The 16,547-nt window shown below is 30.5% G+C and overlaps 2 protein-coding genes across 2 annotated transcripts; both read left to right on the top strand.

The window, feature by feature from the left end:
- Window positions 1-7,933: 7,933 nt before the first annotated feature.
- Window positions 7,934-9,668, top strand: LOC146935578 (putative acetyltransferase At3g50280). The gene has a single exon (XM_085750727.1). The coding sequence runs from the start codon at window positions 7,973-7,975 to the stop codon at window positions 9,443-9,445; it is 1,473 nt and encodes a 490-aa protein (XP_085606853.1). The 5' UTR covers window positions 7,934-7,972; the 3' UTR covers window positions 9,446-9,668.
- Window positions 9,669-15,917: 6,249 nt separating this feature from the next.
- On the top strand, window positions 15,918-16,517 carry LOC146935577 (putative acetyltransferase At3g50280). The gene has a single exon (XM_085749067.1). It carries the CDS (start codon window positions 15,918-15,920, stop codon window positions 16,515-16,517), a length of 600 nt encoding a protein of 199 aa, XP_085605193.1.
- The last annotated feature ends 30 nt before the right edge of the window (window positions 16,518-16,547 follow it).

Genomic DNA, 16,547 nt, shown 5'->3' with positions numbered 1-16,547 from the left:
AATTTTAGGTAACATTTTCGTCATTTATCTTTTTTTGTAACGATTTAGTCCTTTTATGTTATAAAATTACAATATTTTATCATTTTTTATGAGATTTTTTCAATGAAATTTGATTTTATAGGCTTGTATGATGAAGATTTGCGTTTGTCTATGAGTTTGATGAATTTATTTTGGAGTTTTTGATTATTTTATTCATAAAAAAGGATAACTATGTTGTTATTTTATAACATAAACATAAAGGACTAAATCGTTACCAAAAAAAGATAAAGGACGAAAATGTTACCTAAAATTAAGTTAAGGGACTAATTGTGTAATTTTGCCTAAATTTTATCATAGTCTGACTCCACTATATTTTTTTCACATTGTCTTCAACCTCCATGGCACTGAACTTGACCCACTGCCACCAGCAGATGAAGCCCATCACCTTCATTCTTTCTTTTTCAAATGGAAATAAAATTGACATTAGTTTTATACGAAAACTGAGTTTTTCTTTGATATTGTTAGGCAATAATCACTCATAGTCCTTCTTAAAAATCACAATCATAGAAACAACATATAAATTCACGCCAGTTTTTGTTTTCCGTTTCTAGAAAAAAGACTTCAAACTAATTCATTTATTAAAACTTAATTGAAAAAAATACCAAAAAAGCATTAAAAAAAATTTGATTCAGAACCAAGGTATTTCTGTGAAGATCGGGGTATTTCTTCATCTTTCAACTCCAAATTAACCTACCTCAACTAGGCATGGTAACAAAACTCATACCCGTGGTTACCTACCCGAACCAAACCCAATTTGACGGGTTTTTCTCGTTTTGACTGGGTTTGGGTGTGGGTTTGGGTTTTCCCCGATTTCAAAACACGGGTATGGGACGGGTAACGGGTATATAGGTACCCACCCTGAACCCATACCCAAACCCGTCCCAAATGCAGAAAATTATTTTATGTTGATATGCCATGTTATTTTGTTTGATAATTGTCGTGTTATAAAAGCTACCATTGATATTTAAAGGAGCAACTAAATCAACCGGTCTAAAAAATGTTAAAGTGAACACATTGTTGGATAATGCATTACAATATTTCACAAGGGGTTGCAAAAAAACTTATATTTTTTATTAAAAAATATTATTCAATGCGGGGATGGGGCGGGGATACCTGAACCCGTTGGGGACGGGGATGGGGTTCAATTTCTCATCCCCGTTGGATATGGGTAAGGTAACAGGTAAGTATAGGTAAATATATGAGAATCGGGCATGGGGATGGGGAATGTAAAACCCCACCCCACCCCACCCCATTGCCATGCCTAACCACAACGACAACAACAAGAAGTAGAAGTGTGTGTTTGAGGGAGAAGGAGAAGAACTCTTAAGATTTGCAGTAAAGAATTGTTCTTGTTGATTGCACTCAAGCAACGTATTTAGTTTTATGGGTACAATTTGGTAAACAACATTCAAATTGCAAATTGTGAATTTATTCATGAACAAAAACGAAAACCAACGTTTGATTTACAGCAAAAATAGTGACCCATTTTGCATAGAAAATTGAAGTAAAAAATGTAGGAAGAGAGAAGAAAAATATTTAGAGCAGGGTGTGAAGATTTGTGTGATTAAGTTGTTGGAATGGTAGCCAGCCAAAGTTTGTCTCATCTCATCTTGCCATAATTACTTGTTCTAGTAAAGGAGTGTTCTTGTTGATTCCATTAGAACAAGAATGGTTGTTGTGGTAATTTCAAGCAATTACAATGAAGAGTTAATGCCAAAATCGGTGGTGCTGGTGGGGTTTATTTGTGTTGGTTAATGATGATAAGGCTGAAGACAAAGGTGAAAAAATTTATTGCAGAGAGACTATGATAAAATCAATGTTCCTCTTGAATCTAATGATTAAGATTTACTTTCCCGTGATGGGAAACAACTCTCCTTTCTCATGATATGTTTATGGAAAATCGATACTCCATCCGTTTTAAAATATAAGCAAAATTCACTTTTTAGGTTCATTCATTTAATGATGTATATGGTCCATATTATGAACCACATACATCATTAAATGAATGAACCTAAAAAGTGAATTTTGCTTATATTTTGATACGGAGGGAGTAACTCACTTAGATGATGTTTTTTTTTTGTGAGATATCATATATGTAATTGACTAAGTGTCACTTTTTTTATTATCAAAATTATTTATATTTATATTTCTTTGTTCGTCGTCTATTTTGTGTATTTGTGTTTGTTTGAAAACGCTACTATTGTTGAGTGTGAATTTTATTGTTGTGTCTTATCGTTGTTCTTTGTCTAATTAGTCTATGTTTTGCGTCTATTTTTTTCTTTGAGTTTTTAGCACATAGATTATATTTTGAGTTTTAATTGTAGTTTAAATATAATTTTTTTATTAAAATATCTCAACCATATCATATGCTAAATTTTAAAATTTATATGTTTCGATCTATCAGGGCCATATTGTATCAACTATACAGACTTCATTGTAGTTATTGGATTATATCTCATACTCGTGGTAATCGTTGCGATTAAAAAATAGAGATAAAGGACACCTATCTAATGGAGACACCTAATATATATTTTATCAAACAAAAAAATCTCCATCATTGCTGGTTCCTTATTAAAAAATCTCCATTATTGCTGGCCCCCTTTAATGCGATTAAAACCGACGTGCAAACCTACTAAAAACACATAAATACCTTTTTTTTTTTTTTTTTACAGCAGTACTTCCTTTTTTCCCTTACTTTATTTCATACTAGTGTAGTGACCCGGCGTTGCCCGGGATAGTCATAGAAAATATTAAATAAGGTTATGTTCATGGACACATACATGAAAAAAAATTGAAATGATTTAAATTTAGAAATAAAAATTATTAACGAACATAAAATAAGCTATCTAATCTTGGAATACAAAAGTAGTAGTTAATAAGTGTAGTATGCAAAAATAAAATATAATAATGTGATCATTGAAAGGAATAGTACTTTGTCGATAAAATTAAATCCCAACTAATGTATGAAAGACAAATGCTACATATCTTGCTATATTAAGTTTTCAAATACTTCTTTGTATACAACATTAATTGTTGTATTCGGAAGAAGATCAACACTATTTTCAATAAGTATCCTTAGCCCTTGCTTACTTTTAACCCTTGAAAGAGCAACTTACAGTTGACCATGACTAAAGACTGGTCTTGGAAGATACAACCCAACAACTGAAAGTGTCTGTCCTTGAGATTTGTTAATGTTCATACCAGAACAAATGGATACCGGAAATTGTCTTCTTTTAAACAAATGGATACCGGATATTTTGTAATTTTGTCACTCCACACAATGCATTGAATCTTGCTTCCCTAGAATATTAGAAAGAACAAAAAAGTCAACAAAAATTGTGAATAATAAAACAATAATAAAACAAAATAAATAAAAACCGGTAAAGATTAATGATAATATAAAAAATAACTTTAAATAATGTAAAATCATGTTAGTTTGTAAAAGTTAATAAGGAAAAAGAACCGATGCATACTTTTTCATCCATGAAAACCATATCAATTAAATCAACCTGGTCTCTATCTTTAAAGTTTGGCATTCTCCATATTCTAATGATCCTAATCTTGAATCTCCATACTCTCTACTTATTATTGATTGTTATGCTATCAATGAGGTCAAATTTTGCAGCCATAATTTCTGAAAAAGAAAATTAGAAACCAAATTGATGAAATTTATTGGTTAAATAGGAATCAAATTTGAATGAAGGTATTGCAAGTGTGCGTAAACATGATTAAAATTTTTTAAAATGCTGTTTAAAAATTCGTCTACAAAAATCAAAAAATAAAAATAACAAAAAGATGAAAACATGTTATATTAAAAAGCAAGATTAAAAAGTGGTTGATATATGTATAAAATAATTATTTAGAAATAAGGACCTGAAATAATAGTATAGGTGTTATCATAAAATGATAGTATAAGTGATTAATAATATTAAAATGCTACTGGTGAAATAATAATAATATTTTAGGACCTGAAATATTATTATTAAAATCAAAACGCTACTGATTAATAATATTGAAACGAAAAAGACCTGAAAAAATAGTATATGTGATAATAGTATAGGTGATTAATAATATTAAAACGCTACTGTTGAATCGAAAAGAGAAAAAAATAGTATAGGTGTAGTTCAAGGACGTGAAACAGAAACAATAGTATAAGTGTTAGTTCAAGCACCTGAAACTCGTAGGTGTTTGTAATGGATGTTAGCAACATTAGTTCAAGGACCTGAAAGAAAGAAAAAAACAATCGGTAAACTCACTCGTAGGTGTTAGTTCCCTCTCATATTATATATAAAAATAAAAATCTAAGCATAAGTAAAAGAAACAATAATATAGGTGTTCGTCAAACCTGAAGAAAGAAAAAGCTTAGATCAAAAGAAGGTTTGAGTTTCAGTTTCTGCTCAAAATATGTGTTTACGTGATTAAAAAATTCTCCTTTATTTATAGTTAAAAAAAAAAAATTGAAGCCATTTTTTCCTCAATGAAAAAAACTAATTGAAACTTCTTTTCCTAAAAAAAAGAAAGAAAAAAAGAAAGGAAGATTTAATGGATAGTATTGAAAGTATTATATATAGTTTGTTGAGATATTTTGGCTACACAAAATATTAGGAATTAAATATAAAATTAAATAAAATATTTAGTGGATAAGATCAAAAGTTTGCTGAGATTTTTATGTCAAATAAAATATAGAAAAAAATATAAAAATATTGAGAATAAACGTGGAAGCGACACGTGGCATAAAAAACCTTACTTTATATATATACTATTGATGTTGAGTGTAACTTTTAAAAGTAAAAAAAATATTACAATGACAGTTGTTTATTTTTTTAATATAATATTAATTTTCTGTTTAATTTTGAATTCAAGAAAATAATTTTACTTCACTATATTATAAAAATAATTTGTTTATATTATAAAAATATTTGATTCCACAAAGACTATTTCCTCAAGTTCTATATTCCTTCCACTTGTTTCTTCATTTTTCACCTAAATTTCATAATTTTATCGATGTAAGGCCTTGTCCAATAGGCCAGTCTCCACAACCACGTGGCCAGTGAATTTAGTGGCAGATCCATACATAAGGTTGTGTGGGCTCATGTCTGTACAAACATATCTTTAGCATCCCCCACCATACTTGTAATATAGCAAAATTAGATTTTGTACACTTATTCACTTTATTTTGATTTCTCCCGCCATACTTGTAATATAGCAAAATTAGATTTTGCACACAAATTAAATATATGAATTAGAAAGCACTCAATTTATTCACTTTATTTTGATTTCCCCACCACACAAATAAAACATCTCTCTCTCTCCCTCTCTCCCTCCCCCTCTCTCTAGTGAGGGAAATATTCACCTCAGTAATTATTAAAACATTCTTATTAATTATATAATTAGTTAAATGGTTGAAATGTAATAAATAATAATATGCTAGTGAAAAGAATAATAAATATTATATTTGATATTATAAAATAGACAAATAACTTAAGAAAACAGTAGTAAAAGCTAAAGAGACCTAATTTATGACTTAATATTTTTTTTTAAGGATTGATATATTTTATCAAATAAAAAAAATCTCCGTCTTTGTGAGCTTAACTCAATTAGCAGAGTCAATGCATAATATATACAAGGTTGTAAGGATAAGGTTCGAACGCTGAAAAAAAAAACTCCATTATTGCTGGCCCCTATCAAATAGGGAAATTAATCAGTGAGTTTGCTTTCCTCGCCGATGGTACTGGGTGGTAGGTAGGATTAGGTTGCTTTATTGTGATTAAAACCCACATGCAAAATGTTTAAAAAAAAACCCACATGCAAACGTACTAAAAACACATAAAAATACTTTCTTTTACATCAATATTCCTTTTTTTTCTTTTTCTTTTCTTCCTACTTCCTATTTCATGTTGAGCCAATATTTTAGTTGTCCAACAAATTATCTTAAAGGGTTGTTCAACTAACATTATTCCATTAAATTAAATTTATGCTCTTCTCCCAGTCAAAACACTCGCGCCCTGCAGCTTTGTCGAAAATGTCCCTGCGTTAGTTAAGTAACGCAAGTGTTAAACTCTACGTTACTTAACTAACGTGGCGTGAGTTAACTAATTTATTTACTTTATTAAAATTAATTTATTTACGTTATACTAATTTACTTATTTACTTTATTCTAATTTATTTGTTCACTTTATTCTAATTTATTTACGTATTTACTTTATTCGAATTTATTTATGAACTTTAAATAAATATTGATTCGAATTTATTCATTAAATAAATACAAATATAAATAAAAGGAAATGAACTAAATTAATATTTATTTGGATTTATTCATTAAATACAAAATTAGAAAATAAAAGCAAATATAAATAAAAAGTAATGAACAAAATTGAGGCATATAACATCTCATTTTATTAATAGAATTCATAAAATAATTGATACAATAATTTATTCAAATTCACTAAATAATCTACTTATTTTCTTTTTACCCTCTTGGGGTAAAAAGTGAGCAGCATTCTTAGGGTAAAATAGTGACCAACCATCCTGGGGGAACATCATCAACTTAGATTTAGATTTTGTTCTTTTTTATACCCAAGAAGATTCTTTTTACCCACGGTAAAAAGTTTTTGGGTAAAAAGAGGCAAAAAATCTGCTCACATTTGCCCCCAAAGTGACTATTAAAAAAAAAAAAGAGAAATAGAGAGAGAAAGTGAGGATGGAAAGAAAATGATATGGTGTGAGGTAATAGGGAGGTATAGAGGGGTATTTATAGGTGGGAATGATAGTATAGGTTATAAATACCATTAATGTGGTAAAAAAACGTGTAAATTTGGTAAAAAAAACGTGTAGATTGAATATTGAAAAACTGACCAAAGACAAAAAACGTTTGTTCTTCAGTTTTGACCACCGACCAATGTGCGTGAATTAACTCGCGCACATGCAGTGGTGCGTGACTTAAGTCACGCAGTGTGACTTAACTCAAACAGGGATATTATTGTCTTTTCAACTGGGTGCGAGTGAAAAGTATATGGGAAAAGAGAAGAATTGATTAAATTAGTATATCTCCTCCTACTCGTGGCAATCATTGCAAATTAAAAAATGAGAAAGGATATTTATACATCCATTTTGTGACAACTTTTAAACAACTTTCTCTTTCATACTCACATTATATTCTTACTTTCTCTCTTCCTTTTTTTTCTCCATTGTTTTTGATCAATAAAAAGAGAAAAAAAGAAAGATTGTCAAATAGATTGTATCAAATAATTGTTCAAACATCGTTACTCACTAAAAAAAATAGAGATAAAGGATAGTATACCCATTCAGCGGAGATTTCATTATTTGAATTTGGACAGATGCTATCTGCCAATCTGCAAAAGCACGTGGCCTGTCATAAAAGATAGATAAAACTAGCCACACAGGCACTGGCACATATTCAGTCGTTAATTCTTAATAAAAAAATATTCATTAGTTAATTGCTTTTAATGGCAAGACCAATTTTATATAAAAAATATTCAGGGTCCCAAAATTTGTTAATGTCTGAGGGATTAAACATAAAATATGATATGTTTATAGAAACAAAAGCTTATATAATTCAACTTTTTATATCGTTAACATGTTTGAAAAAAAAATCATTGATTAAAAATCAATTTTATGCTAATATTTCTTTAGGTTTTAACACTAGTTTAAGTGAAACTTCATTCATCTTCAAAAAATTCAACTGTGTCATCTATTAAGGGACGGAGAGAGTATTTCTTTTGAATGCAAGACCCGTTAGTTGCTCATGAGAGAATCTTTATATAATTGTCTGTTAATTAATAGGTACCCAATTTTTCTTCCTCCAACAAGGGTCCTTAGATTAGAGTGAAAGGACAATCACTATCTCTAATTAGTTTATTAATACTACTATCTTCAAAAGATTAATCCAAAGTGTAATATTAGCGCAGAATACATGGCAGGAGGGAGGAAACAAGTTTATAAATATTACTATTTTCCAAAGAATGATGCAAACAAAAAATCTTCAAAAACAGACTCGTTTCTACACTTCCAAAAGATGAGCATCCCTTCCCTAAACATCGTTTCTGCATGTTTCATTAAACCATATCCCCCAATCGAAGACTCAAACCAAATATGTCATTTAACACATTGGGATATTGCCATGTTATCTACACATTATAACCAAAAGGGACTTCTCTTCAAAAAACCAACATCATTACTAAACCAACAACATTTCATAGAGAACCTAGTGGACAAACTGAAACACTCCCTTTCCCTCACGCTTTTCCATTTCTATCCCCTCTCAGGTCGTCTTGTTACTAAAAAATCCGAAGATCCTCATTCTTATACTGTTTTCGTCGATTGCAAAAACAGTCCCGGAGCTAAATTTATTCATGCAACTTTAGATATTACTATCAATGATATCCTCACCCCCATTGATGTCCCACCCATTGTCCAATCGTTCTTTGACCATCACAAAGCAGTCAGCCATGATGGACACACCATGTCTTTGTTATCTATTCAAGTCACAGAATTAGTAGATGGTGTTTTCATTGGTTGTTCCATGAATCATTGTCTTTGCGATGGAACATCTTATTGGAATTTCTTCAACACATTTTCTGAGATATTTCAAAATGATATTCCTGTTTATGGTCCCATTTCACATCAACCTATCCACAATAGATGGTTTCCAGAAGGTTATGGTCCAATTATCAACCTTCCATTTAAACATCACCACGAGTTTGTTCACACATATGGAACACCCATTTTAAAAGAGAGAATCTTCCATTTTTCAGCGGAATCTATAGCGAAACTTAAAGCAAAGGCAAATGCAGAGTCTAATACAAACAAAATTTCTTCGTTTCAATCTTTATCAGCATTAGTTTGGAGATCTATAACTCATGCACGTCGACTACAACAGGGTCAGAGAACAACTTGCAAAATGGCTACAAACAACCGAACAAGAATGGAACCACCTCTTCCTAAGGAATATTTTGGGAATTCAATTTATGCAGTGAGTGCTGAAACGACGGTAGAGGAATTGCTGGAGAATGATCTAGGATGGGCAGCATGGAAAATTCATGTGGCTGTTGTAAACCATAATTATAAAGTGGTGCGTAGGTCGGTTGAAGAATGGTTTCGTTCTCCATTTGTGTATCGAACAGATTTGTTTTTTGATCCTTATACTGTGATGATAAGTGGTTCACCGAGGTTTAATACGTATGGAAATGAATTTGGAATGGGAAAAGCTTTGGCAGTTAGAAGTGGATATGCTAACAAATTTGATGGAAAAGTAATTTCATATCCAGGTCAAGAAGGAGGAGGGACCATAGATCTTGAAGTGTGTCTTTCACCTGAGAAAATGATGGTGCTGGAGACAGATGAAGAGTTCATGAACTCAGTTTCTGTGTTTAATCCTTTGTTCTAATCTTTGACTATTCTATAATGCTCTTTAATGGTGATGAAAAATTATTGTATTTCGATATAAATAAGTGATTTTTATATAGATTTAGGTTGTTTTCTCCGTGATTTCGTTGTTTCAGTGCAATCATGTGTTGTTTGTTGTTTTGTGCAACATTGTTTGATTTTCCATTGTTATAGTGTTCATTTTATGGATAGATAAGTTATTCAATCAATTATTTAAATGTCAACGTTGCAGATCCAAAACATGAATATTCCGGTCACTTTAATTTTATTATATTTTTAGTAGGTGTTTTACCATTGTATGTTATTAACTTGGATGTCACAAGTTTGTTTGCAGATTGATCTTTTACGTTTTTAGCGATGTTGAATGATGTACTCTGTCAATTTCAATAAATAAATATAGTTTTGTTTTTGTCAAAATAAGAAGAAAATAAGAGCCAAATAATGAATTCTAATTTAGAATTTGGTGTTTAACTTAAATCGCACATTCCAGTTTCCCTCTAAAAAAAACTTACAATAAACATTTAGGGTTTGTTTGATTGACTTTTCAAAAACTGTTTTTAATTTTCAAAAAGTTAAAAACTAAAAAAGCTGTTTGGTAAACTTGTTTTACAAAACTATTTTTAAAAACTGAGTTGTGTTTTCTAGTTTTTAGAACTAAAAAAGGAAAATAGCTCAAAGTAGTTTTGCTTTTTAATTTTTGGTTTTGGAAACAGCAAAAAGGCGGATAAGGTGCCATTTTTCATTAATGGCAAATTGAGTAATTATGACATTTTTTCCTACACTCTGTTTATATTTGCTCGTTCAATCTTCAATGTTATTATTTTTTGAGAAATGATATTTTGACAACCACTTTTTGACAACTTTTTGACAACTTTCTCTCTCATACTCACGTGATGTTGTTATTCTCTCTCTTCCTTTTTCTCTCTCCATTGTTTTTGACCAATAAGAAATGAGAAAAACAAGGTTGTAAACAAAGTTGTCATCAAATGGATGTCAAAATATCATTACTCTTATTTTTTTTATACAATTTGTTACTATTATTGCTAAAGCTGAGAACAACTAAACAAATTGCTCATAAACTATTTTTAAATTGTGACTCCCATATTTTGTGAAAGGAAAAAAAAAATACATGTAACTCACGCCTACCAAAAACAAATCAACAAATAAAACTAAAATTAAAACACATGCATTCAAATTCAACCAAATATAAAATTTAAATGAAAATCAAAACTAATACTTTTTGTCTCTATAAATATACAATGTATATTTTTTTTTCATTTTAGTCTCGCTAAAATTTTTCTTCATAAGCTGGGTTAAAAGTATGAACCAAAAATTGTGATGGAAATTTTTTGGGGCTATTGAAGAATTTTTTTAAGAGGACTAAACCGAAAAGTTGGTATATTTATATGGATCGATAACGTATTTCACCCTAAAATGTATACTTTTATGTTTCTAGTGATCTGAAAACGATCAACGGCCGACCAAGTTACGATGTGATAAAGTGTGGTTGTTTTTCATTGAAACATGGTGGATGTACCTTCAAAGACATTTCAACATCCAAATTAGTGATGATTTAAAGAACTTTGAGGTATTTTCTTGGAGCTCTCGATTGGGTGAAAGACTTGGAACATCAACAAGTCATGTTTGAGGTGGATAACAATTAACAAGGTAGTAGCATACCAAATTAACAAGCCAATGAATAACATTTTCACGTTTGGAAAACAATATTATGGTAAGTGTTATTGTATAATTTATGGATTTATTAATTCGCTTTGTCTCTAATGTCAAAGCTTAGTTGCCATCTATCATAAAATTAAGCTTATTTTTAATTGCAATGGTATACTATTTTTTCTTAAAAAAAATAAAAATTGCAATGGTACTATATTTTGATGGGTTTCTCATTTTTAAATCTTATAGTGCTTGAAAAAAAAATTGATATTGCATCGAAATTTTTTATTTTTATTTTTTTTACAAAATTTAGTTGGTGACTAAATTCTACATCTAACAATAAGTATCTGAAATTAATTATTAATTATAATAAAAACTTTTTTACGTTTTATCATTAATAGTTTTTATTAATTTAAATAATAATGATGATGATGATAATTATAATATTAGTTGTAAAATTTGATCTGTTTAAACAATTAAGTTGTACAATTTTGATTATATGATTGAATAAATAAGTATTAATATGTACATAAAATATAATTTATAGGTGGTGCACTTAAAATAGTTTATATGAAATATAATTTAGTTCAAATAGATGTACATTCTTGTAAAAAGAAAATAAGATATAGATTCTAAATTAGTTTTTAAAAATTTGATTAGCAAATAGATTTTCTATTTTTCTCTTTTCTAAAACACTTTTGAAAAGTCACATTACCAAACAGATTTTTTTTCTTTCTCTTCTCAAAAACAGTTTTCTAAAATTGATTTTTAAAACAATTTTTAAAAACTGAAAACAAAAATTGTTTCAAACAAAAAATAATTTTTTCTTCAAAAAATAAACATTTCATTTTCTCATTTACCAAAAGAGAGATGATATTCTTCCTAAAAAAAAAAGATGATATTCATATAACTATTTTGAGACAAATTTTGGAACAATTCTCTCATACTTTTCATTATGTTTTTACTCTTTCTCTCCTTATTGGATTAGCTTGAAGCCATTAAAGTTTCAAATGACTTTGAAGGTAGGATTACTATATAATGGCTATTATCAATTGCCTTCATTCTCAAAAAGTAAGTCATATTATTCCTATCTCTCTTTTCAGAACATGATTTAGTACTCCTTTCTTTCTCACACTAGGTGATATATCTCACATCAATCTTTTAACACCATGTGTTCTAATGCTGATTCTTTCTCACAATTTAAGTCATATCCATCCTATCACCCATTTCTCATCGTGTGTTATGGTAAGTTTATTTTCAAACCTTGCTAAAGTTGGTTCTTTCTCAACATGCCTTACATTAAGGTATTTGTCTTAACGGTGAAAGACTTGCCCCCCACCCCCCCACCAAAACCAATCCTGTGCACGGTTTAATCCACAAAGTGGGATAGTAAAGGAAAACATTTTTTTTGTGAAAACCATTGGGTGAAATCTATAGTCTATTATTCAATCAATGATAGTAGGAAGATTGAGGGTTTGTCGGAACATCCTCCAAAAGGAGTTTTGTAACACAAATACCTTTGTGTTTCCACTTGGAGGATATGTAATGGTTTTGAGTTGTTACACAAACATTCCAAGACTATTTAGTGGTTTACTTCCCTTTTTCTATATCATCTGTGTCTCTTTAATGTAATGTATCGAGCAATTATAATTTGTTGTTTTTGGATTTCCAAATATTTGAATTTCCAAATTCTATTATCTACCGAAGTTGTTACTAGATTGAGTCACGACCAGGTCGCTTTCTTTAAGACGTTTCGTGGCACTACCCAAAATTGTGCAAGGTAGACTATCAACCACGCCGCCTCCAGGATAAAACAAGTCCAGCTACAACTGTGCGGTTAACTACTGCACCGTAGAAAACCGTTCGAGAATTACACCTTCAAATATGGTACTAAGAACACTCTTTAACACTGAAACCACTTTAATATGGTATTATTACCATTCTATTATGATGCTAAGACCACTCAAATATGGTGTTTCCACCATTCTAACCTTTAAGTTCTCCAAACTAACAATATGGTACTATGACCACTCAAATATGGTGTTACCACCATTTCTCCTCAAATAGAAAAATATTGTTATAATACCGTTAAGATCATTCTTAATTCCGACGGGACATTGTTTATTCCAAATAGGGACTATGATCTTAAAAGTACTCTTTATTCCGAAGGGACATATATTATCGAAGGGACTATGAACTTAAGACCATTCTTAATTCCGAAGGGACATTAAACCGAAAAAGGAACTATGGTCTTAAGAACACTCTTAATTCCGAAGGGACATATATTATCGAAGGGACTATGAACTTAAGACCATTCTTAATTCCGAAGGGACATTAAACCGAAAAGGGACTATGGTCTTAAGAACACTCTTAATTCCGAAGGGACAGAAAGGAGTAGAAAAAGGAGAAGGATTTGTCAAACAAGTCGAAGGAGGGAGAAGAGATGAAAGACTCGTCAACACAAGTCAAAAAAGGGAGAAGAGAGAAAGAGTTCCCGACAACTCAATGAAACTCTTTGGTGTGTGGAATGGAGCTCTTTATTTATAGAAAAAATTCACAACTAATATGTGAGAAACTTTGGGAACAAGTAATACATTACTTTGTCATTAAGTAATTCACATATTAGATCTAGTAAAAAAATATCTCAATTGAGTACCAAAATATATTATATTTAGTACAAAAATATTTTAGCAAAACTTGGGGACTAAGAAAGCACTTTCTAATAATGATTAAATTAATTATTTAATTTATCATTTCCAAATAATAAAATATATATCAATATATATTTTTCTCTAGTGCTTATGTACCCCCATTAATTATAGGTACACTCCCACTATATAAACACTACTAATGTGTGTGTTCCATCCGATGTGGGACTTCCACTTTTTTCAATTCACACAACACTAGTTCTACCCATCATGGGAATTTGTGTTTAGTCTTTTTACTCAATTTCCACACATGTTCCAACATAATTTTGTCAAAATATGTGAATAAATATGTTTCATTTAATTTCTATTTCTGTCGAATATGTTAAATGTAGCAAATGCTTCATTATTTTCTATAATCAAGTATGGTTTAATCACACTTAAGCACTAAAATCTTAATAACCCTAAAACTAATAACATAATCAGATCGTATATGTTCATGAAATTCTAGACAACACTGTTTCATCTAAAATCATGGAACTCAAATGAAAGAAACATCGTAAGATTCATAATATGTTCCATTACCTTGCCCGATCCACTAGAAATGAATCTATGCGTCGAAGGATGCGAGTAACGACAACCTCACAGATATGACAACCTTCCTTCTCATCAGCGATGACGAATCTGGCGCTGTAATCGATTACCAGATCTTGGAAGAACTGATGATGAGCTAAGTTGTAAATGTTTTTTTGTTTCGAGAGGGAAAATATTAATGTTGTTTTTATGTATAATTTTCAAAAAACTTAATCGACCATGTAGTAATAAAAAGATTTGATTTTAAATACTTGAATTTCCCTTCAAAATAAAAAAAATATGAATATACTTGAATATATAATGGAAAAAGAAAAAGAAAAGGTATTTGACGGATGGAAGAGAGAAAATGTATTGACTTTGATTACATGATTTGTTGAAAAAATACGACATTCTAATTGGTTGAGAGCGGTGATGGATTTAAATCCATTCAAATTAAAGTGACGGTATGATACAAACTCATTTGTGTATGGTACTCAAATTCAATAACCTTATTTTGAAATTCAATCCTCAAATCTACGGTTAAGCCTATTTTAAATTCTTATTATTATAGTCATAATAAAAACATGTCTTTTGTCCCCAAAAAAACAAAAAATGTCTTTTCTAATAGAGTAACAAGATTGTCAGCAAGCTATTTTTATTGGACAAGTTTTCAGCTAGTGTTCTGATGGGTTAAACCGCAAGTGCACGGTTTACCGATGTAGTAATAAAAAGATATCGTTCCGACAGGGAGTTATGAATTCAATTCACTTTTAACCAATGATTAGATTGAAAGTTTAAAAGGTAGAAAGTTGTATTTTTGTTTAATTAAAAGAAAATAACAAAAGTAAAATAAAAGAGCATTGGGATTATTGGTTCATCATAATGACGAATCCTTCACAAACAAACCCTTAAACTTATAACTTTACGTTAGATCTAATTTCTAAAGACAAGTTTCTCTTTGACCTATCACATCTCCTTTCGGTCTCAGTGAGTGTGTCCTCCAACAACCACGCCTATTTTCATGGGTGGTTGCCTTTGGAATCCTTGAACTCGAAACTTTATGTGTCTCAAGGTTTGCTAGACTATTTTCATGTTTCGCAATCCTTGTCTAAATTCACTTGTTCGAATATCAAAACTCCACTTTCGTTTTATGAATTGATATTTGGGATAATGAATTAACAATTATCAAACCCTCCACTTTCGCTTCTACAGTTTGATAATGGTTAATTCATGTTAAAACGGTGAATTTAGATTAAAAATTAGGGTTACATAAAATTAAGGTTTAAGGCTTGGTTTGATTAGGATTATGTCATTAGACTTATCTAACAATCCCAAGACAAGATAAGTCTACTCACTAACGTTCATTGTAGACATAGAAGAGAAGAAGAAGAAGAAGAAGAAGAAGAACATAAAAGTAAATAACAATAAAATAAAGGTGAACTTTTATTCCAAGAACAAAAGATGAATGTTAATGATAGATGGCTACTCTATTTATAGTCTTATTGTTGACTTAAAACCTAAGCAACTATACAGTAAAATGTTCTACAAGAAACCACGGGCTTTTCGGTCAAAACAGGTAGCTTGCACATGCAGCAAAAGCAACAACATTTCATTGAGAACCTCGTGGACAAACTCAAACACTCCCTTTCTCTCACACTTTTCCATTATCATCCCCTCTCAGGTCGTCTTGTTACCAAAAAATCCAAAGACCCCCATTCTTACATTGTTTCCGTCGATTGCAAAAACAGTCCCGGAGCTAAATTTATTCATGCAACTTTAGATATTACTATCAATGATATCCTCATCCCCATTGATGTCCCACCCATTGTTCAATCGTTCTTTGACCATCACAAAGCAGTCAGCCATGATGGACACACCATGTCTTTGTTATCTATTCAAGTCACGGAATTAGTGGATGGCGTTTTCATTGGATGTTCCATGAATCATTGTATTGGTGATGGAACAGCTTATTGGAATTTCTTCAACACATTTTCTGAGATATTTCAAAATGATGTTCCTGTTCCCGTTCCCATTTTACATCAACCTATCCACAATAGATGGTTTCCAGAAGCTGGTTATGGTCCCGTTATCAACCTTCCATTCAAACATCACGATGAGTTTGTTCACCGATATGAAACACCCATTTTAAGAGAGAGAGAAACTTCCATTTTTCAGCAGAGTATATAGCGAAACTGAAAGCAAAGGCAAATGGAGATC

Source organism: Medicago sativa, chromosome 3, assembly GCF_051527215.1.
Source record: "Medicago sativa cultivar Bolivia chromosome 3, Bolivia_mono, whole genome shotgun sequence".
NCBI lineage: Eukaryota > Viridiplantae > Streptophyta > Magnoliopsida > Fabales > Fabaceae > Medicago > Medicago sativa.
Note: the sequence above shows the minus strand (reverse complement) of the source record. Positions and strands in the feature narration are given on the sequence as shown.

What these genes read in the sequence shown, in the direction of transcription:
- LOC146935578 (XM_085750727.1), top strand. Translation starts at nt 7,973, where the DNA reads ATGGCAGGAGGGAGGAAACAAGTTTATAAATATTACTATTTTCCAAAG.
- LOC146935577 (XM_085749067.1), top strand. Translation starts at nt 15,918, where the DNA reads ATGCAGCAAAAGCAACAACATTTCATTGAGAACCTCGTGGACAAACTC.